The sequence below is a fragment of the Notothenia rossii genome (genome assembly GCF_949606895.1).
Source record: "Notothenia rossii genome assembly, chromosome: 7".
Taxonomy (NCBI): Eukaryota; Metazoa; Chordata; class Actinopteri; order Perciformes; family Nototheniidae; genus Notothenia; species Notothenia rossii.
In genome coordinates this window covers 78,546,946-78,570,842 of record NC_136905.1, presented here as the reverse complement: position 1 = coordinate 78,570,842, position 23,897 = coordinate 78,546,946, and the positions used below count along the sequence as shown (strand labels likewise).

The 23,897-nt window shown below is 38.6% G+C and overlaps 1 protein-coding gene across 2 annotated transcripts in view; it reads left to right on the top strand.

The window, feature by feature from the left end:
- The first annotated feature begins 2,857 nt into the window (after positions 1 to 2,857).
- Positions 2,858 to 23,897, top strand: part of slc25a21 (solute carrier family 25 member 21) — an 87,779-nt gene continuing 66,739 nt past the window's right edge. Inside the window, exons 1-2 of one of the 2 annotated variants that reach the window (XM_079694169.1) lie at positions 2,858 to 3,011; positions 3,125 to 3,206. In XM_079694169.1, the coding sequence (XP_079550295.1) occupies positions 3,137 to 3,206 (70 nt within the window). In that variant the 5' untranslated portion in view covers positions 2,858 to 3,011; positions 3,125 to 3,136. Of the gene's footprint in view, positions 3,012 to 3,124; positions 3,207 to 5,129; positions 5,327 to 23,897 lie in introns of those variants that run through there. The other variant, XM_079694170.1, reaches the window with a different exon arrangement.

Here is a 23,897-nt window from a genome sequence, read left to right as displayed (position 1 = left end):
TGGAAGCCAGTGTAAAGACTTCAGAACTGGACTGATGTGATCCATCAGGCACACGTCACAACTTAAAAACACAACCAGTTTTACATGCAGCAAAAAACTAAACAAAACAAAAAACACGATTCAACAGTTTAACACTTTAAGAGACACAGCCGTAAAAGATATAATAATACAAAATAAAACAATGAAATGGTGATCCCTCTCTGTAAAATAAAGGAAGACAAAATCAATGAATACAAATATATAAATACCTATTAAATAAAACAATACAAATAAAACCCAAATAAGACAATAATAATACAAATGAAATAGTTAAGATGAATAAAGGTCAAATGATTAAAACACCAACTTAAAAAGGGAATCTTGCTAATACAATTGTAAAATAAATACTTTTTTAGATGTCAAAACCTGTTAAATAAATAAAACAATATAACAAGTATTAAAAGAATAAAAGACCATTTAAAAGTAATGTGTTGCTAATAAAAAGCTCATTTAAAACGATGTGTCTTTAACTGTCGTTTAAAAATGTGCACAAATCCAGCGCCTTTGTTCTGAAGTGTTTTGATGTTATGGATTATTATATTTCACTCCTGCGTGAACCTAGTAGTTCTTCACTTTAGCAGGAACAGAGTCCTAAACCTTTTTTCCTCAGTGATTTAATGTTGGGTTAAATCTCTGTTTCCTTTGTTAACGTCTTAAATATTTATCCTTTTTGATGTTCCAAATGCAGCTGCAATGAAAACTCAAACTTGACCTGACAAAGTGTTTTTATTTGGTAAAAGTAAAACTGCCATTGTGCTGTTATTATTTCGGGGGGGGGGTGAGCATGCTTTTCAGAAACAACAAAAAGTGTTGCAACATTTGTAAGGCCTGTCAAAACTTGAGAAGGCACTCTTTGTCTGTCCCTCAATAAACTTAATCTGATACTAAAGTATAATCTAATCAGGAAAGGCACGAGTCACTTGACAGTCTCAACACTGTTTCTATGTTACTAAAAACGCTCTCATCCAACACTTCCATAAACTCTGTGTGTTGCTCAGCCTCCACTCTGCTGTTTTACTGCACTCCAGGTTTTTTTCTTGGTATGGAAGCTGTTCTGCTTTTTCTTATCCGAGGGGGTCAAAGTGGTAATGGCATTTTCCTGCCAAATATATGCAGTAAATCTCACTTTTTATAGCTCGTCTGAGCTCTTGTTGTTCCAAAGCAGCTCTGACACAAAATGAAATGCTCGTTATAAGCCTCACTGCTGAATGTCTGCTTGCTTTCATTGCTCATCAAAAAAGAAAATCATTTTTCCGTGGTGCATTATGGCTGAGGCCACACGCTTTGTAAGAGTCTAAATCAAATTTAATTTAATGTAAAATATGCCAGTGTTGCTGGACAGATGGGCATAATGCAGGTTTTATGAATTAAGAAAACGGCATAATTTAAAAACAATATTTTTTATTTATTAGAAGAGGGATGTATGTGAGAACTTTAGGACTTATTTTAAATCATGAAAAGCCTTGTGTTTGTCATAACCTTTACACAAACTGGAGAACCCAAATGCACGACCCAGAGACAGTCTTGAATGTTGCAAAACATTTCCTTTTAATTTCAAGAAAATCCCTCTTAACAGAGTAGGTATTAAACAAAAAGCGTAACAAAAAGAGAATTTAAGATTAACTTAAGTCTGCAAAAAATAACAAAATAACAAAACCTGAATAGACTGGAAATGATCCTCTCTTGGCTGAAGCCTGGCATGACCATCCATGGAAACAAACAAGACGAACTGACACAGGACAGGGGCAGACAGGACTATTTAAACATGAGGTGAGTGGGAACAGGTGGAAACAATCAGGGGCGGGGCAGACACTGATGATGGTAGGAAAACACACGAGGGGAGGAAGAAAACAGGGCCTGAAATGAAAGACAAGAGGTAAATACAACATAACAGGAAATGACAGACAAAATACCTAAGCATAACTAACACATTTGACGAGACACAACAGTGTTCTCTCTTATGAGCATGTGATTGCGCCGTCCAAACGGTTTCAACACTTTTAGGGCTGCATCCAACAATTCATTCAATTATTGATTTGTCTGTTAATTATTGTATATGATTTTCTATCTCTATTTCTTCTCTTTAGCCTCGAACTATCACCATGAAGACTTATGACCAAAAATAGTGTTTTATTTTTTATTTCATTTTTTACATTGTTTTTTCTGTTTCATTTATATCTTTCTATTTATATATTTTCACGAGTTCCTGCTTTTTTATTTAACTTTCTTTTCTTTATAATGTCTGTGTTTGATAATTAATGTGTCATCTTAATTATCTTTGTAAAGTTCTTTGGTTGACGTGTTATTTTTAAATGTGCTCTATAAGTCTTTATAATCTTAGGACTGATTTGCCACCATGATCATTTTAAAGCTCTCAAATAAAATATGTTTTAAATGTCTTATTGCAGGTGAAGGACCTCTTTCATTATCCCTTTATTCAATTCCTTTCTACTGTTAACTATAAACAACTCAAAAATCTACTGAAACATCCCTGTTACATAACAAGTGAGTGATGTGATATGTGTAAGAAGTGAAGAGTGCTTTGTGTAAAGGTGTGATTTAAAATGTTATAGACAATCTGTAAATCTATAAGGTGACATTCATGCTTCCTTCCTGTCTGATCTAACACAACATTGACCGTTACAGTATCAGTAATGTAAAACATGATATTCACATTACATAACATGGGTTTCTGCTCATTGATTTTTTTTTACGATACTGATCTAGAAAGGGTCAGTAGGGGTTTATTCATTGTTTATTTACACTTTTCAAAAATACTTCAGGCGATGGGAGGGGGAATGTGATGCAGAAGTTTTTTTTTTTTGCTTGGTAATTGATTCCATATTAGCCTAGCCTAGCCTGAGAGCGTCGGAGAGATATCACTGCTGCGCTTTCTCCAGCGTGGGCTGCAAGAGCACAACTTCAGAGAGTCAAGAAACAACACAGCCACCTCATAAGAGCAGGAAACACGGGTAGGTCGTGTGAAGCATGCTGTAACAGCGATGAACATAACACGATGTACTAACTCACGATACGATACAAGCAGAGATAACTGGCTCAATAACGGGTTTGTTTGTTTTGGTAGGAAACTTTAACAATGACAACCAAGAAGCCGCAGAGCTTGCTCCGTGAAGCGTCTCATCAGATTATGGCGGGGGGATCCGCAGGTAAGTCTGCACGTTTTATTTCTGCTTCTTAAAACGATTGATTATGTGATAGTTTAGGTAGTTTGCACGCTGCTAAATGTATGTAGCATAGCAACAGTTTTACCGAATAATCAAATGTATGCTGTGGCGACATGTTCACCTTCCCAAGAGACTAGAGGCACAGAAACGTTTCGGGTTTTAATCACACACGCGTAATCATTAACCGAATAAATTATTTGGGTCACCTGGATCAAAGATGATATACGTGAGAGCAAGATAGTTCACACTCTGCAAAACTGCAGTGTTCCCGGAAGAGCCAAAGGGGAAGGGCAATCAGTCTGCGCATGCGTACAGTTCAAGGATTCAAAGGCTTTATTGTCATATGCACAGTAGCTACAGTGTAGAAATGGGAATGTATAGCTTAAGTCCCAAGCTCCTACAACATTGCAACTGAATTATTTAGGACATTAACGATTAAACACATAAAAAAAAATGTTGCAAAAAGAGAAGATAAATTAGAATATTATAGTGCAGATTTTGTTGCAAGACCAATGTGCAAGTAAACTATACTTGTCAGGAAAATAAATAAATACAATAAGCTAATAATGCAGAGAATGTTGTAGGTGAACAAGTAAATGAAGGAGTCTATAAACATGTGAATCAAGTAAGATAAACAAGAACAGAGAGTAAAATTAAATGAAATGCTGTTCATTGTAGTGATAACTCTTTTGATAAATAGATTGTAAGATGCAAAGGTATGACAATATATTGTGCAATGTGACTTATAGCATCTATTTTTATTATACTGTACTTAAGGACACATTAAGGGAACCTTTAGCATCCTATAATTGTGTTTCCATTTCAACACATCTTTATATTTATAATTCAAAGGGGACAAATATTATAATTATTCTGTACAACATTGTTTTGAAAGGTTAAATTACAAAAGTATTACAAAAACCACCAGACTCAGGGACAGTTTCAACCCACAGGCCATAAGACTATTTAACACCTTGCACTAATTTATTTGTATTTGTTGATGTCTTGTAAATTGCACTGTTGAGGAACCTGCTATCTACATTTTTCACACATTACATAATTACACCATAGTTGTTTCTATGTTATGACAATAAACCGTTGAAACTTGAATTATCACCACATGCAAAACACATTGTACTGTACAATAACATTTGACCCTGTGTGCCCTACTAAGCAGGCCTGCATCTCCCAATAATTAGTACAATATTGAGATACTTTTCTTAAGTATATCCATTATCTTACTATCCTACTTTATACTTCTAATCCACTATCAGAGGCACATTTTGTACTTTTTACTCAATTCACTTATCTCACAGCTATAGTTACTTGTTATATTGTTGGTATTAGGAATTAGATACAATTATTTCTGCCTATGTTACAGTAATGTACGTCTTTTGGACTGTTTCTCTCTTTACATTGCATATTCTTTGTCATATTGTGAACCTTTGCTGAATTATTGGAGAAGTTTTCATTTTCTGCCTAAAACTACCATTTCTAAAACTGCGCTGCTTTTCTATTATAATTCAGATATTGTGTACCTTTTCATAGTATATTTGTATATGTTTTTATTGTCTGTCTCTTCTATTCTATATTTAAGTTTCCTGTACATATTTGTTGTATGTTGTAGTATTCCTTCATATTTTTAGTAACCATTTTTTATTAATTCAAGCCCTCTTCCCAAGATGAAATCATTCTCATATTTTGTTGGATTTTTCTTATATTCTATGTTTATTTTTGTAGATTTTGGCAATAGGCTACTTAACAAGTATTTATAAGCTTTTACAAGGTTTTATTTTTGCCCTGCAGTCAAAGCAACAGTTGCCTCTAGTTGTCGAAAAATATACACAATACATGTATTGTTCTGTTTCCAGCCACCAGGGGCAGCACTGAGCTCACCGCTGCTCAGCGGCAGCACCTGTTAATAGAGTGGCGAAGTCAATGAGGAAGAATTCCTGCTCAAGTTTTGATTGTTTGTTTATCTTGACTTCAATTTGAAGTTGCCCCCCCCCGTATTGGGATTAATGAAGTGTTTTGTGACTCTACTCCTGTCTGACATCGTGTGTTTCCTCTTCACAAGACACCAAAATGTTCTCTTCGACCTGGTGAGTTTGTATTATGAATATTCTTCCCTAACGGTTTTTAAACGGCTGTGTAACTGACATTGCTATGCTAACGCTAATTATAATGAGATAACGGTTACACCTCTGTTGGTTTAGAGATTTCCACTAATTTGAGTCTTGTATTTGGCAAAATATGGGACTTGTGAAATGTTTTAATGATGACGCAACTGCTGTAATGTTGTAGTACTCAAAATTGTTTGGTTTATTTGAAGGTAGTGCTCCAGCACTTAAGACTTTTGGCTAATTTGAAGTTTATGCACTAGCACTTTAAACTTTTGGCTAACTTGAAACTAATGCACGAGCACTTAAAATGGTTTGGCTGATTTGAATCTAAAATACTTGCGAAAACTACTTGCTGTTCTGAATTTTGAATCTTCATGGTTGATTTTACTCGCATTAGAGCCTTTTTGTGCTTCTTTGTTTTTTTTAATATATCAGGCGTGAATATAGCTTGAAACCTATTTAATGTAAACTTACAGTATTGGCCATCTGAGGCTTCCCTTTTGAAACGTATACATCACCCTTTTAACTACAAAAAACATCACGGTATAAGCGGACTGGCCATTGGGAATACCGGGAGTTTCCCCGGTGGGCCGGCGCTGTGCGTGGGCCGGAGGGCCAAACATTTTTATAGTTTGTGTATACAGTATTGTAGCAAGCTCTGGGTTCAGAGGGAGGGGCTTGCATAGGGGAGTGGGGGGGGTTGGCAGGGAAACGGGTTTCAGGGGGAGTGGCTGTACCCGTAGAATAGAAAAGGGGGAAGTGACGTCTCACTCAGTGGTCGCGTGACTGTGGAGAAGAACGTGTCGCCCACATTGTGTTACTGAGTTTAGGCTAGTTAGCTAGCAGGTTTATTGTTTTGGGTGCAATCACTTTTGCCTCCACTTGCTGTTCAGATAAATGTTGAAAGAAAAAGCAAATCTGTTTACAGTTCTCTTTTATATGGGTGTTGAAGAAGAAGAAGAATTGGGAGGGATGAAACCCTCTTTAATGGTCACACATGCAGAGCACACAGCACACACAGTGAGATGTGTTCTCTGCTTTTAACCCATCCTAGTACCAGGACTCTAGTACTAGGAGCAGTGGGCAGCTATTGTACAGCGCCTGGGGAGCAATGGGAGTGAGGGGGGATGTCCGGTCCCTTGCTCAAGGGCACCACGGCAGGGCACGAGGTGAACTTGGACCTCTCCAAGTAGAAGTCCACACTCCAAATGTAGGTCTGGTCGTGGACTTGAACCGGCGACCCTACGGCTCACAGTCCAAGCTCCTATTGACTGCCATAGATTTAGTCCCTAATTTTGCTCTCAAAGTGCACCAGGTTGATGCATTTAACTTCAACATTTAAAACAAAAATCTTCCTGGGGGAGCTTGCCCCCGGACCCCCCTAGAGGAGGTGAGGTCCACCACCTGCCCTCACCTCCTGTTAAATTGTCTCACCCACATTGAGGATGCTTCCTAAGCCCATGTTTTATTCCACGTGTCAGGCAAATTGGTTCCAAATATTATTCCATCAATGATCTGTTAACATTAAAATGAATAAATATATGCTGTAACTATTTTTGCTCTAGGCAACTCAAGGGCTCAGGTAATGTGATTACTATATGAATAATTGTCCAAAATAACATAAAATGCATAGAGTTTTTTGTTAAGTACCATACTTTCGTCGCCGGCTGGCCGATACATGCCGCGCATTAAGTGGGCCTGTCTGTCAATTAATCCCCGGGCCACTTTTTCCCCAGTCCGCCCCTGGGTATAACATACAGAGTTGCTGTACAGATTGTCTAACCAGGAAGTGAGCAGGAGTCAACCCTCTCGTTTATTTGCTTTACTTTCCCTCTTTTAACCTTAAAAAAAAAACCTCATCCGTTCACAGTCAGTAGTGAGTTGATATTGCGCCACACTGCAGACACGTTGCACGCTCGGGTTTGTGGAAGCAGAGGTTCATTTGAAGGACGTAGAGACAGACAGCTGGTGGATATCCAGATAATATACCCTTGATAAGAGATCCGGGGGAGGAGGAAACATTTCAAAACTCTCCACTCTAAGTTTAATAATATTTACTGAGTAGGCTGGCTTTCAAAACGAAAATGTTGGAAGTCACGTGATTGGGTGTCGGATGATGAGCAAAAACAGGGACCGTGTACAATGCATGTATTTCATAAAATATAGCACATTTGTTATTCATATATGTTGTCTTAGGGTATGCATATATTGCACATATACAAACACTATTTCTACATTAACAAACATTGTGGGAATAAAGGTATCTCAGACATTATGAAAACACGCCTGTTGATCTTTAACATTAGTTAAACTGACTAAAATACTTCTATACTGGTAGGAATAGCATTCTAAAAATGAATGTTTTTCTTAAAATACAACTTCTTCAATCAAGTTATGCCTGCCGTGCCAGATTTTAGCCTCCATGAAGACTATGACCTTCATGTGACCCATTCTATTTGCCACCTTAACTTACTAAACACTTGTTCATTCCAGCTTAACTGTGATAATGACACAATCATTATGAGATTGTTGTAATAGCCTGTCGAACAGTACACACCCAAGCCATTATTCTGAATCACTACCTTTCTGAATGAGTTGTAATATGCAGCTAGTTTTGCGTCATTCTGTCTGCTCCACCTCGTTGGTCTCGTGTTAATTGTCGGTTGCATTGCTTCACAAAATAGCTGCATCTCTTCATGCATGTTATGTAAGCAAGGGCAACACCAAAGTCAAGGTTGGTAGTTAATCATTTTACACTTTAAAAATATTTGAGCTCACAGCAGCACGTCATATAACATTGTGCTGATAGAGGTTTTGCAGATCAGCTGTTTCATGTGCCGTGTACAGCAGTCCAGGCCTGCCTGTGTATTTGCGATGTGAAGGTGATGCATTCACATATATCATTTTATTTATTCACTGTGACATTTAGTGCACTGTATATCTGATTTAAATTGAATTAAATTGTTATTTCACTTAATTGTTAAATGTCTCAAACTTGCATACTCTGCCCCTCCTTCATCCATTCGTGTAGTGGCTTTGTGTTTGTGGAGTGGTGTGCCAGTTTTGTAGCCAAGCATGAAGCATTGGATTACATATTCAATGAGTGGCAATCTGATATGCTCCTTTTAACTTTCTTGGTAAAGCGTAAGTAACAACATAGAGTTATAAAAACAAGTTAGACTGTGAAGGAATGATCAGGATAGACTGTCTCTTTATCGTGTCAACTTCTCTTCTCCAGCCGAGCAAGCGGACAGCTGGAAACAATAAAGAGCACAGAACTATTTCCTCATGTTTTTATTCCCCAGTGTTGTTGCTGTGCTCACTCACTGAGTACATCCACACTGATGGGCGTTTGTGAAATAGTTTTCTCCAAAGTGTCCAACAAACTCTTTAGTGGACTTTAGCTTTGGGATGTATTTTTTCAGATTCAGAAATTCAAATAATACGTGTGTTGTAAGTATACATGTAAGTGTTTACTTTAGAGATGCCAGGAATATATATCCATTTCTGTTTGCATGTCCAAATTGGTCTACTTCCCCCTAAGAGTATTGTCAGTGTTACACTCTACATTTCAAAGAGTACAATTGCAGAACATGACTATAAGTAAAAGTGGCTCAGCAGATGCTTAAGAAGTCTCTTTCCCAACTCGGCTTGTGGCCAACTCTGTTCTCTTCCCTCCATTTAACAACACTTTTCTGTTTGGGAAGCCCAACACATTTCTCTGTTTCTCAATCGACCTCAAACAGGGTCAACGCTTTTCACACCATTTACCAGATCACATTTTCCAAGCATCACTTCCCACTGCAGATACCAATAATGTAACAATCTCGAGTCACCTCGCATGTATAGCCTACAGCAGCGGTTCCCAACCTTTTTCAACTCAGGGCCCACTTAAGAATCAATAATGTTTTCGCGGCCCACATTCAAACATAAACAATACAGAGGCTAAATAAAGATCTGATTGGTCGATTCAGAACATGTGACACGTTGTAAATCCAGTTGGAACAGACCGCTGCTAAGGAGGATCAAGAAAGAGAAATGAAAAGAGGTTCATAATGAAAATGTTTCCACACAAATCATAATGTTTTGCAAATTATTTGGCGGCAAATATTGGATTTACATTTACACCCTTTAATATATTATTTGGGCTTTTAGATGAAATACAACTATTCTTCTGGCTAAAATACATATTTTTAAAAGTCAATCAAGGAGTAATCTTAATTTAAGGTGTTCAAAGAGTAGATTAAAAATACAATTTCTTTTGGAAAAAATGATTGCCACAAAAAATCTAAGGCTCATCACACCATGAAATAATGAGCTCTAACAAAGAGTGGGATTAAAGGAACAATAAATATGCTTGCCATGTTGTGTTTTTGGTGTTTTTTGGTTGTCAACCTATTTTTGTTCGTGAATTGTTGAAGTGGTCCTACTGACTATATTTATTTCTTCTGTTTTTGTTTTGTTGTTGTCTGAGATGGGAATGTCATCTCCTATATGTTATTTTTATGTGTAGTTTGTGTCTTTAGCCTGTACAAACAAAAAAAAATTATATATATATTTGGCGGCCCACTTGCAATGCCTTCGCGGACCACAAGGGGGCCGCGGCCCACAGGTTAGGAACATAGGTTGGGAACCGCTGGCCTACAGCCTTTTGCTGTGTCTCTGTCCCTGTGATGGTTAATTGAAGATTGCTGTAGCTTGTCTGCAAACAGCTTTCCATTTCACTGCCATGCCAAGCTTGTCTTTTTCCTCTGGACTTATTTTTAAACCTTGTAGCCAATTAATGCAATTTCACTGATTCTGCTTTAATCAATGATCTAGTAGTTCATGCTGTAAGACTTCACATCAAGAAACAGTTTTATTTGAGAAAATGTAAATTATCAACACCACATTTTGTCAACATCCTGTTCTGTATATGTTATAAATAACTGTTAGCTGTACAAATCTAATCACAATATTTATTGAACTGAAGGACTTTGGCTGGGGTAGTTCTGGCCTACCAAGTGTGCAATAGTTAAGGAATCACGGCTCTGCTGCATTTCTATTACAATCTGTTCTCTCTTTCTTTCCCACTCGTGTCTGTGGTGAAAATGTGACAGCTTTTTGTCTGCGGTTACCGAGTAAAGGATGTATTAGAGGGCATGTCATGGTTGCAGTTCCTGCTGCTACTGATAGAGGTTGCTAGAGCTCCTGCATCACTTCAATGAGCGGTTTGCTCTTAAACAAAATCGTTTCAATATTTACACCCTATCATTATACAGTGCTGGTCACAACTCAGACTTATCTCTTTCTGTTCAAGTTACGGCGTAATTCTTTTACTGCTTGAAACAACAGAATCATAATGTAAGGGCATCTCTAACCAGCTTTTGCAGTATGTTTCAGGTGTCTGATATTGACCTAATTCACTCTTACTTTGCTTACATACAATGGATTAGTAAAGAAGTAACTAACATGAGCTCCCAGCAGTAACACCGGAGTCTTTCTTTTTATTCATGGATTTATTTTGCTTTCATATTTTATGTTTGGAGCTCTGCAAAGATGGCTGGTTTACCATCATTAGTATACAGGACCAGGATCAGCTAATGAAAGCTGGGTATATGTTTGGCAGTTGTATGACATTTTTTAAATTGGCAATGAAAACTTCTTCTCATGCTGCCAACTAATGATGAAGTTATCTGGGTGCAACTTGTCTCAGATGATGTTTTTATGAGAAGTTAGGTGTCGTATGTACTCTGGCGTTGTCTTGAGCCCCCTGGGTCTGACAACCTGCTGTCCTGTCACCCCCAGCCAGAGGCTCAGGGCCTCTCTTCTGCCCTCACCAGGAGTGATGGGACAGGTTTGAGCAGAATGACCTCAGTCTTTCACACTACCTCCCATCCAGGGATTTGATATTCTCCTGATTCTTTGTTCACAAGGACAGAGAAAGCCCCATGGTCATTTACGTGGGAGTCATAAAGCCAATAAATCAAATAGGAATTAATGGGACAAGCTACATAGTGCACCGTTTGGCTTTCTGATGTACGAGCTGGCACAACAGAGCTGGTTATTTTTTACCTATGTGTTGAATGCCTTGTGATGATGATTATTATGCATTTTTGTGTGAGTGTGTTTTATAGCCTAAAAATAGAAACAGAAAAACTTGCTTTGATTATGGCGATTGGTATGAGGGGATCACAAGATGTATAGTAGGCTAGATGAGGATGAAAAGAAAGGAGCTCTGCTGCACAAATATGCATTTATATAATCCAATAGTTTTTTTATTTGCTCTATTAAAGTGGACCTATCATGCTATATTTGAATAATATAGTGTAGGACCATACTTATATAAGGCATATTTATACTTTTTATTTTTCAAAATACCAAACAGGTCATGCATTTTAGCCATTCCTCATTTCGCTCAATTTAACACTGTCTTTGCATGGGCAAAATGATTTGCATGATTCTGTGAGAACAGCACCATCTACAGGCCTGGCATATGTACTACAGCGTCTCCAGCGCTTTCGAACGGCAATGTCCGTTGCTGCCTCCTCCTGATTGGTGAAGTTGGCCCAATAGCCGTAGCGCCACTTCTGTGACGTCATAAAAGTGTTCAAATCTGGATCAGTCTGTATCAGATCCGTTGCAGCCCCTTTTTTAGAGATAAAAGGAAAATAGAGAGGGTTGTGTTTTCTGACACTTGGTGAGTTCCCTGGAACACCGGGGACACATATTCATGTATAAAAGACGTACAAAAGTGCATTTTGCATGATAGGTCACCTTTAAATATTGGAAATCTGAAGTGCTTTTGGCTGTGTAAATATATTAAGAGGTTGAAAGTTTTGACTTCCATACACCTCCTGAAAGATCACAATTAGACAGTTTTATCTTAATATATCACAGGCAAAAGATGTTTGGAGATAACATTTTTAATAAAGTATTAAAATAAATATTATTTAGGTTAAAAGTATTTGCTGTCTAAAAATAAATATTTCATAATTTAGGCTTCAGGGAGTCGTCATTTAAAAAAAAAATAGCTCAAAAAATGTATAATTTAATTGCGAAATAAATCTGCAGATTCATGTTTAATTAACATACTATCATTTGTTGCATACAGTATGTGTGTTGGCTTTTCAACAGTGTGTTTCAATAAGTCTTAATACCAATCATCAGTTCTCCTTTTGCCCACAAGGGGGTAGTAGTTGCATACTATATCTCCATGCATCGTAAACGGATGTTGCATCTTTTTAGTGGTTAGGTTTCAGTCTTACTTTAAAGGTGATGTATTTGTGCTCTATACAATCGGGAGTTTGCAACCATTTAAAACAAATAACTCAATAAAATGTATTTTCTTATCTGAAAAAAAGCAATGTAAAAGATAGGGGCATAAAACATAATTGAAATAACAATGTCATCTTGATTAATACACAGTGCACCACATTTTAAAAGTCGAAAATGCAAATCTATCTAGTTACATGCTCGCTGCGGTAATGTTTTCTCTGAGGCCTTTGTTATTTCCTTGGTATATGCTCTTTTTTTTTTTAAAACTCCATGAGTAAATCGATCCGTCTCCAGCAAATGGACTGTGACGACTTGAGACAGACGGCCGGCGTGTGATTACTGCAGCCCCCACCCCCCGCTGTCAGAGCCTTGCTCTCACTGCAGCTCTCGTCATTCAACTGCTTTTAAACAGTGAACCTGAAATCAGTCGGGGAAAGAAGAACAAATAAAGCCACTTAGCCTAAATGAAGGAGAGGAAGAAGGGAGGAGAGGGGGAATCAAATAAATAGTCTGTGCATATGCGTGTGTAGTTGTACGGCTGACAGTGACTGCAGTTAGCAATCCCAAGTGGCTGCAACAATCACAGCCGAATTAGGCCTAATATTTATTTCCAGAAACAATTGTACATGTTTCAGCGGGTTTTTGATTGATCTCCTGCTGGACATGTTGTAGACAGATGTTTAGATGACCTCATGTTTGAAGTAATGCTGATTCTGGATGGGCTCCTCCTTGGCCTGTTACTCTAAATCAGCTCCCTCTGCCTCCCATCTTTTTTTTTTCCCGTCTGAGAGGACACGCCGTGGCTCATGTCCTTCATATTTAATGTGTGCTTTGGCTCGCATAAAATTGCAGCCATTTACATTTTTTTTGTTCCATATTTGACAGACAGATGTCCATGCATTAGGGTCGTGGATGGCTTGTTTAAAATGAGCCATGATGGTGCTGAAGGATGGCTACTTAACCGGACACATCTGTCTTTTGTTCTCAATGCTTCTCCGTGTCAGTTTCAGAACAACGCCGGGATTTGGCATCGAGGCAGCATTTTTGACAAGCCTGTAAACATGAGAGGAAACGGCATACAATATTTGAAGTTTGACTTCTTATAATTTCTTAATAGATGTGATCTCAGTCATTCATTTGAGTGCATTTCTTCAGATGTGTCTTTAAGAATAAATGGCATGCTGCAGGCGACGGTGTACATTATAATGAAAGTTACCCCTCATTTCATTTGGAGAAATTACAATACACCAGCATTCCTAAAACAAACACTAAAGATTTATTATCTCTGCCAATAATTACCGTCCTCTGCAAATGTGAATGATCACAATGTCATTAGAAATTGGTTGAATGCAAACAGGCATTAGGTCTAATGGTAGGCTAATTAATGCACTGCTAATTTCCGGCATCCAAAAAATGTATTTAAAGACCCAAAAGGTTAGCGGCCACGGAAATCATCAAAGAATGGATACTTTTTGCATTGGTTTAAAAAGTTAAACTTAATAAACGAGGGACGTAGGGCTTAATTATTCACCATAGCTCAAATGAATGTATTTTTTAGGATAGTGGACCTTTGCAGGGGCTCAAATTGCTATTTATAAAAGCAAATCCATGAACTATAAAATCCATGAGGTAAAAATGCCACATGTTGCTTAAAGCAAATGTACACTAAATGGTGGTGGAAAGTAGTGTACAAACTGATTCCCAATATTACGTATTTTTATTTTGCTTTACTTCTTTATTAGATTTCAGAAAGGAATTTAGTATTTCTATTTCCACATTCATCGTGTCTTCAACACATTACAACAAATCTCACGGCATCATTCCTGTTATTTTTTATTTAGGGGCCGATGTTGTTCCTCATGTTTTTGAAGTCTGCTCGTATGCCATTTGTCTGACTTCCTGCACTCCAATCAGCGTAGCTAATCGCTGCGTTTTACAGCAACATGCCCACGAAGATTCTCAGTCATCCAAACAAGAAGTCTCTGCCTGAAAAATCAGCAGTGGCTGTACAAGCCCTCGTGTAACATCCAAAAAGTATACCTAAAAAAAAAATATATATATATAAAAAAATAAACTCTTAACTGAGACATCATGACTGCATATTATGATGTGATTTATCTATAAATCCACATTGTATCTGATGTAATACCAGCTGCAAAATAAAAACCATGCCTGAGAATCGTTCAGTTTCAGCTGTGGCTACAGGTGAGGCCTCTAACAGGCTTTAGGCTGCATGTGTGAATCATCTTTATTTGACAAGAGCCATCAATTTTCAGTGAAAATACATCTGCCTCCGACTGAGATATGTCTTTGTCAAATGTTGAAACTAACAGAGACAAGTGAATCCAAAAAAACAAATGAGGCATTGCCGAAATATTCTGTTAGGTGCACAAATGATACCATACCTGATAAACAAAAGAACTGTGGAATTTAAATCCAGTAATGATGTTTTTCAGAGAGAGAGCTTAAATGCAGGTTTACTCTGTTCTATTCATAGATATAATGACGTACTGAACGTCTGGACAGAAATAAAAGTGTGTCCCAGTTCAGGGAGCCTCTGATGTATGAGCCTCAGTATCGTGCTCGACATTATCTTAATGACAAGATTTATTAAATGGTTTCAGAGGAGGAGGGGTCAGGGGACCGGAGAGGCCCAGTTCTTTTTGAGGAGGGGGAATCCTCTTTTCTGTTGTAGAAACTACCCCTGAGTCCAGCCAAGACGGAACGCGCAATTACCGGATTGTTTTTGCTCGAGCTGCATGGCCATGCGCACGCTGCGAGCCAAGAGAGGCCGAGCGCACAGCAGTGACTTCTGAATCAGCTGTTGTTAGTCAGGGAGTCCTCTGGGTTGTATTGGGTTTGAGGTGACGCACTTCTGCATCATTAATAACATATTGGCATTATATCGTAACGAGCATACATCCATAATTATAGCAAATGTCAATAAAAAGCTAAACGGCTTACAAATGTTCAATAAATCTTTGATTTTAATTGATAGTAATTGGGCCAAAAATATTTTTCCACAATCAAACCGTAGTTTTCACACTAGTTGCCCATTACATATGTCACATGGATTTACAAAAAAAATATATATATATATATATATATATTGTGGAAAAATAACTACATTTTGGGTAAAATGTGATGTGCTTTTTTTATGCTTTTGAGGAGTGATGATTTATCGTTGCATAATGTTACAGTCTTTGGTCCCATTGCTGTTCCAATCAGGCTAATGGATAAGCATGTTAATTTATTTTTAAATAGCATTTTCGTTTTTTTTTTTAAAGAACGATGGGCACTCCAATATGTTTATTGTTACAGGTCACAGTCAGTAAGATCTTTCCTTTGGTTTAGTGCATTAATATTATCGGTAATTTACAGTTTCTTTTAGCCGGTCAGGCATAAGAAACTATACTTTGTTTTCATAGCAGCCTATCGTGAATATCATGGTCACGCATGGCAGCACACACAGGACATTTATCATACATGCAAGTTCCTGGAATAATAATAATAATTATACTGTTATTGTAAGAGCGGATTTAGTCAGATAATTATGATTGCTCTCCATGGGAGGCTTTCTCTGGATCATTGCCTTCTATTTAGAGTTACCAATTATTAAAACCAGGACCCAGTGCTCGCTGCAGGAAGCACAGTAGAGCTGCTTTTTTGAAAGTATTTCATCTCGTCTTTGCACGATTTAAATTCTGCAAACAAGAGGATCGCAAAGGTCTTCTACGCCTATCAAGTCTGCATTAAAAGCCATTTTGTGTGTTAACAACAAGCATGGTAAAAAAGGGAGGAAGACAGTTGTAAAGTAAGCACTGAGATTACTCTTGCAAATTCCATTGCAGCCAAAGTGAAAAGCGAAGGCATACATGTCAACAATAATACAACTGGAAGGGAATTCCAGCTATGATTAATTAAGAAGTTTAAAGGTGACCATGTAAGGAAAGTTTCCCTCTGTTAGAATGGACTTTGTGCATGTGTACTTTTACCTGGGTCTGGGTTATGTATTCGTGCAAAAATAAAATGGCTTTGTGTTCATGTGCGTGCTTTAGCTATTTTTTAATGCCACAAAGTGTATGTGTTGGTTTGTTTTGCCTGTGTGCATCCGGATGACACATTTTATGCCGGGAAATTGGATATAATTGCGTGTGTTGGAATGCATCCGTGTGTGTGTGTGTTCTTCATGCGTCTGGATTATGTTTTCAGTGTCTATTTTTGACCCCAGCTCTGTCTTGAAGCTTCTAATTAAGTTGCAATAGGAACAAGGTCGTCCTGTAGAGAGCTACTGTTTGTCATCCCATCAAAGTTAATATTTCATGCGGCCATTTTAGTAAATCTTTTATATGACGTTTAAAAAAAAAAAACATAAATATGAATTGCAAAAAGCGGGAACAAATCGGATTGTTAAAAATGTCAACATCAAGAGCCGCAACATGCTCTCTGTTTATCCTCTACCACCTTGTTCCTCATGAACACTGACATGTGTGTTGAAAAGTCTCGAATTGGGCATTTAACCTCCTGCCCTGTAGCTCAGAGCCACAGTTTGTGCAGGTCAGACATGTGGGCCTGCTGCATTGTGGTGGAAGTAACCGCTGCATGCCTCCCTAATGCAGGTTTTTCAGGCTCACCGGTTTTTGATCTTTTGTTTAATATTTTTTTGTTTTGTTTTGGGAAATCTTAAAAAAAAAAAAAAAAGTCAAGGCCAAAGAAAACCTCATGTTATTTTAACAGAATATGATACACGATTCAGATACAGTAATTACAAACCCTCCGTTCTCCTGCTGTAAGCGTGGAAATATAAATAAACATAATAAGTACTGTCAAAAAAACAAAAAGAAAACCGGACAAACTAAAAACCCTGAATTAGTGTGTGTGTGTGTCTTGTGATCCTCTGGATGAGCTGGGAATTTATAACACAGGTTCATACAGTAAGTTCCGGCCAAAAACTGTAATTTGTTCTCCCCTTTTTGTAGATCTGTAGTTGAGACAGGCCTGCCCACTTTGGGTTAACTATATCAAGATGAACAGCATTTGGGCAGTGCAGTAATCCTCATGTAATTTGTTGTGCTCACGGGCCAATTTGTGTCGTTTCAGAGGAAATATCTCGTGCCCGGTGGCCATGGGAGAGCATGTCCCGGGGCAAGGCTTTAATTAGGGAAGCTCAAATGTATAGACACTTTGTATTATTTCTGATCTTGAGTAGTTGAAGGATGACATACTTTAAGGAAAGGATCCTGGCAGAGGACGAGGAAAAATGTTATAATCAGAAGACAACACTGAATAAAAGGTCACGTTAGGAATGTGTTTACCATTTTAATTATCGTTTTGAAATCAAAGAGTTCTGCAGTGAAATCAAAGCAGACACAAATGTCACAGTCTGGAAAGAGCCAATGAAGAACAGTGAGAGGTAACGCACCGGGTTAGGTTGGTTTCAAACGAGATGGAGATGAGAGAGAAGCTGACAGGTTGAAGAAAAAAGCCTTGGTGTGTTAATGTTCATTTCTTGTTAAGCGGCAATCCTGAGAATGATGCAATAGGTTCTAAAAGTATCTGCTTTGGCACTCATTTTCTGAACAGCTATTTAATGAGGATACAAGTCTTTTGCCCTGTGAGGACAATCCGATCCGAGTACTTTATGGATATGATGACTCAGACAAAGTGACTAGAGGGCAAAAGAAAGCCATAATGGTTCTTTTTAATCTGTCTCATGTATTGAATTAAGAGTTTGTACTTGATTCCAGCAGCACTTTTAGTAGCACAGCTTAGTGAAGTTCATGGATTTGAAGGTATTATAAAGATGAATAACTTTGCTTACCCTCCTCTCATGTATGCAGCAATGATTTCACTTAACCGAGACGTACAGCTCTCAAAATATGATATAATCCCCTCACATCTGTGTTTAGTTTGCTGCAGGTATCATTGGAAATGTTCATTCTACCAGTACGAGACGCGTATTTGTCCTGAAAGCCATCCAAACTTTCCTTCAGCACACTGATTCTTGAGATTGTTTCAACCCACATCGAGATCCAAATCATGACTCAGATATGACACGGTCTGTATTTTCTATGGCCTGTGTGAGCTTTAAAACTAGAGTCCACACTGAGATGCGTTTAGTAGAACGGAGACCACACAGGGCGCCGGCGCAGCGACTCCGGCATTTGAAGCAGATACAGGCGGAGAATGGGGACGCAGGAGGGTTAAGTTATCAGCGGGTTGACAGGGCGAGCGCTCAGCTGGGCGGCTCTGTAATAAGAGGCTCTGACAGATGCTTTCTCCATTCGTAGAATCCCCAAGAAGCTTTGCAGGAACACACAGACAGCCAGCTGTTTCCATAGTGAAGCATTGATGTTAACGTCTTCAAACGGAGAACATGAGTCCAATAATAACTGTAGCAGAGTGTCTTTTCAAGTCATGGCACAATAACCCCTGTAGTCTGGTCCATATGTATCAGAGGGAGCAGGTGACGTGTATTTTTATTCGGCCTACATTTGTGTTTTTCAGGTATGGTATGTAACGGTTAGAGGGGAATTATCAGTCCAAAAAGTTTCCTGCGTCTTTGCCTATACCGCACAAGAAGAAATATTTTGAGAGCTTCATTGGTGTTCTGGTCTTTCCTGAATTGCAGTACTCTCGGGTGTGTTTCATAATGGTACTTGGAGCGTTGCAGGCTGATCTATCACACCCAGGGGAGAATCTGCACTCTGCACCGATCCATCAGTCCCCAGCCAGGGAAGGCAGAATGACACTCAGGCCTCTGCCATTACGGCCCCCCCATCATATTCAGAATTTACCTTAAATTGATGGTATTTTTTTTCCATGAAGGAAACGTCTTGAGTGATCATGCACAGGTCTTTGCGTTTTTGCAGATGTTGTTTTTTTTGTGATTAGTTGAGGAAATGTTTTGTTAGTTGAACATTTTCTGTAGGATTCTTTAATTGTACTTGCCCAGTCATTTGAGAAGTTCATCAGTTATTAGACCACAAGATGTCGGTGTACTTTATTTTATTAGTTCATTGATATTTACATCACACACACAATTTAATACATTTATTATTTTAACTCTAATGATGATTATAAAAATATTACTCATGCTAATTTTAGCAAACTTTGCTCTCTACTGGATACAGAGCACTACAGCTCTTGGTTTTTCTTAAGTGGAAAGGAGACAAGGTAATTACCCTTAAGGCAATTAGAGAAAGGGGCTGAGGGAGTAGGAAAGTCATTTTCTAACCCAAACATCCTGGTCCGAGGGCCGTAGCGGCTGGACAGCCTCCTGGAGGCCGCTGGCTGGCTCACGGGGAGCCGTGCATGTGGAAGCAGATCAGCGTTTGTTTTCTTTCTCCGGAGGCAGGCCTCTGAAACTTCTGCCAGATGAGCAGCACCTGAAATGCAGCAGATCTTCCACCACCGTCAGCAGGGGGAGTGATTTACTGTAGACGCTTTGGCATGCTTGGTGTGCATGAAATCTTTAAGTCGGCTTCATCACACTGAAATATAATGGATCAGGGAGGATGGCGTTTTTAGGTAGATGAAGCCTCAAATGTTATTTTTTGCGGTCTCCTCAAGGCGGCTTGAAAATGTTTGTGTGGACCTATAAACATACTCAACCCACTTACTACTGACAGCTTATTGCATGTAATACGATGGCAGTATACCAAAAAAAAAATACAACCCAGTGAAGAGATGAAGGTAAAAAGAAAAATGGGTTCTTGTGGTTTGATTTTATTTTGGCAACTTGAGGGCTTTCCATAGCATTCAAACTATGAGTCATTTTTCTTTATCCCTAAGGAAAACTCGGTGCCAGTCCCAAAACAAATCCTGAGTTTAGTTTAGTTAACATTTAGGAGAAAAGGAGTAATAACTGCAGAAGTGTCAGTTTGACACAGTAACGTTTCAGAATTGTATTCATTGTGATGATGACTCCGGTGACAAGGCAACATCACTTTACCAACAAACCTGTATAGCAAAAAAATCTCTTCACAATCACAAATCCGTTGATTATAAAATAATAATACAAATTGATATTTTAAGGTATGCCTTCACTGCCCATTTTTCTAATAACACAGCAATTATTTTAACATGAATCAAACTGAATATATGTTGGTTTAGAACTACTGGTTGGATAAAACAAGATATTTGAAGAGGTCACTTTGGGAAATTGTGAAGGGTACTTTTAGCTGTTTTCTCAATTCAAAAAATCCCGAAGAAGCTTTGCAGGAACACGCAGGCTGCCAGATGTTCTATAGTGAAACATTGATGTTAACGTCTTCAAACACACACATGAATCCAAGAATAACTGTAGCACAGTCACTTTTTGATGCATGGCACAAGAACTCCCAGTCTGGTGCAAATTTATCAGAACAGGTGATGTGTATTTTTTCCATGCTCCCAGGTTTCCACACGGCATGTAACGCTTACAAGGGAATCATCAGCAACACTCAGGCGCTCTGTTGTTACCACTTTTAAACACTTACCCTTTTCGGAAAGTCTATTTCGTATTAATAAAAAATCCAGTAGAAATTCAGAAAACAGACAAAATCATAAGAAGGAAGGGCTGAAACAATATTTCCGTGAATCCATTAGAAAATCACCAGACTTGCTTTTATAAAATAATAATATCCGCTTAATTTTCGAAGCTTCCAATGATAGTTTAGAATGGTTTAGGTGTTTCAGTCTGACAGATAATTTATAGACCAAATGATCTTTTGACAAAAATCATTGTTTTATTAGCCAATAGCTAAAATATGCAGTCTTGGTTCAGATTTGTAGGAGGTCAATGAGTGCAGAAACATACAGTATATGGTGGTGGGATTTAAAAGGAATAAGCAGAGGACATGGGTGATGGGGGGCGGGGAGAAAGAATAAGAGAGAAGAAAGATTTGGGGTGTCAAAAGAGGACAGGACGAAGAGATCTGGCCTATCTTCTTATCCATGCATTTGATCTGAGGATCACCCTGAGAGTCACAGTTCAGAGCAGAGAGCAGGTCAGAAGCTTAACGGCTTGTACGTGATGCCGATCAGGAAGCAAACGGGGCAGCATTAAAACCCCTACATGAAAAATGTAGCTTTATGGGAAAACGAGAGTGGAAATGGACTTTCAGAATGTGAATCAAACGCCATTTCGTCTTCTGTGCAGTGAGCTGACTATAAATGTTGTCCATTTATTAGTCATTCTGAGTCGGTTCCCACCCTTCAGGAAGTTCATGTAGTCTGGACCTTTTAACGTGTCCTGTAAAAGAAAAGAGGAGAAGAAGAAGAAGAAGCATTCAGATTCAATGAGAATTAGTCTTGGCCTCCGGACAAGAATCTCTAATGAGCAAACACTGGATGATATCATTTTGAGGTTTGGAGGGAATTAGCTTGATTAGAATAACCCTCAGAGCTCACCTTGGCTCCTCTGCAGTCGGCCTGTCAGAGCCCCTCTCAGCTCCTATATCCCCCCCCTACTGTGGTGTGTTTAATGAGGAAAGAAAAATGAACTCTGGTGTTGGAATTTAGTTTAGCTCAATTTAGTTTATTTTCTGAACATTTGAGCCTCTAACAGAGAGGCGGGGGTCTGGTTTATCTGTCATTGGGAGTTTGCACAGTTCCTCCTTTACTGGGATGAGTGAGGCTTGCCATCAGCTCTCTTAAAACAACAAGCCTCGCCCGCCAAACTTCCTAGATAATTAGCGAAGCATTTCACACGCTGCAGAACATCAAAAAGCGAAATGGAAAATTGACAAATGAAGCATAGTCTGTGTAAAGTGGGAACGTGTTTTCTGAATTGGAGAGTTGGTGGAGATCCAATGCAGGACATGGTCACTTTAAAAAAAAAAAAAAGGTACACCAATCAGCAGTACTGTGGGTTCTTTAACGCCCTGTTGTGATTCGTACACGATATTTGTATTCTGAATTCATTAGCTGATTTATTTACAGCTGTTTATCATAGAGGCCTCATAACTGATTATAAGCACCAAGATAAGTGTGGGAAGAATGTGCTCAATTGTATTTTAATGCAGCCACAGTCCTGAATGGGGATTTTTAGAGTAGAAAGAATGTTTTTAAATGTTGCTGCCGCAGTCAGTTCCTGAGTGGTTGGGTCAGACAGCCTGTAAAAAATAAAAGCAAAAACCAAAACAGATTTTGATCACATTTTAGGCTTTTTTTGATTAAGTGTTGATTGTTTTACTTTCTCGTTTAGTCTGTTCCTGGTTTCTACAATGAATGCCAGGCAATTACAATTCTCAATAAGCTCCTTCATAATGACTGTTTCTACTTAAACGTCCCCTAGTATACTGTTTTTCATCAATATCTTATAGGTCTCAGATATATACAGAACATGTCTCTGAAGTGTTTGGCTCCAAACACCAAACAGGTCATTGCAGCATTACCCATAATCCCCTCTGTTTCAGGGCTGATTCTCTGTCTGTTATTTTAGATGAAAATAAGGAGCCCCTCCCCACGCCCCTCTGAGAGAGATTTGGTTAAAAAGAACACAATGGTGCTCTCGGAGGAGATTCAGGTGATAAGGGGGGGGGGGTTACCTTGGATGGTGATTGGCTCCATGACATAAACATTTTTTTATTCTAGTTAAGAATATTATTCTGTTAAAAACATGTAATCAATATGTCTGTGGTTTTGAAACATTATTCTAAGCTGCTGAATCCACATGTTAATGGACATGCACATTATAGTACAGTCCGACTCCTCACCATTTTTGGTCGGAAAATCATTTCAAAGATTCATCTATGACTTGACATAAACATGGAGTCGTCCTTTAAAAGACATCTTATACAAACACACACAAATGCCACATGCATATATACATACACAGCTTTACACACACTGATCCTGGTCACCACACCCTGTCAGAGCGAAACCAGCAGAGGAAACTGTCACTGTGTCCACCGTGGCACTCTGGAGAGTTGAACTTGACTGAAACATATGTCTTCAATTTTAATAGCTCTCCATTCCCCCAGATGGCCTGAAGGGGGGAGGAAAGTTGCCTGAGAAGCTGCGTTTCATGTAAGAATAATTTGTGCTAAGTAGCTGGGCGATCTGTTTGTTACGCTAGAGCCGACAGTTTGTTTATGTTTCTTGAGGAGTATGATGGATGGAGCAGGAGTTGATGCTAATTAGACTAAATTGTTGCGAAGAATGCCGAGGGTCTGCGCTGCACTGCTGAGGCCAGTTTCCATTGTTCCTGCGTCCTCTTACTTTGGCCTTAATTGAATGGAGCTTGGGTACATTCATCATGGTAGTGGGCGTCTAGGGTAAGAAACCAATGGCTGGACATGGAGGGACA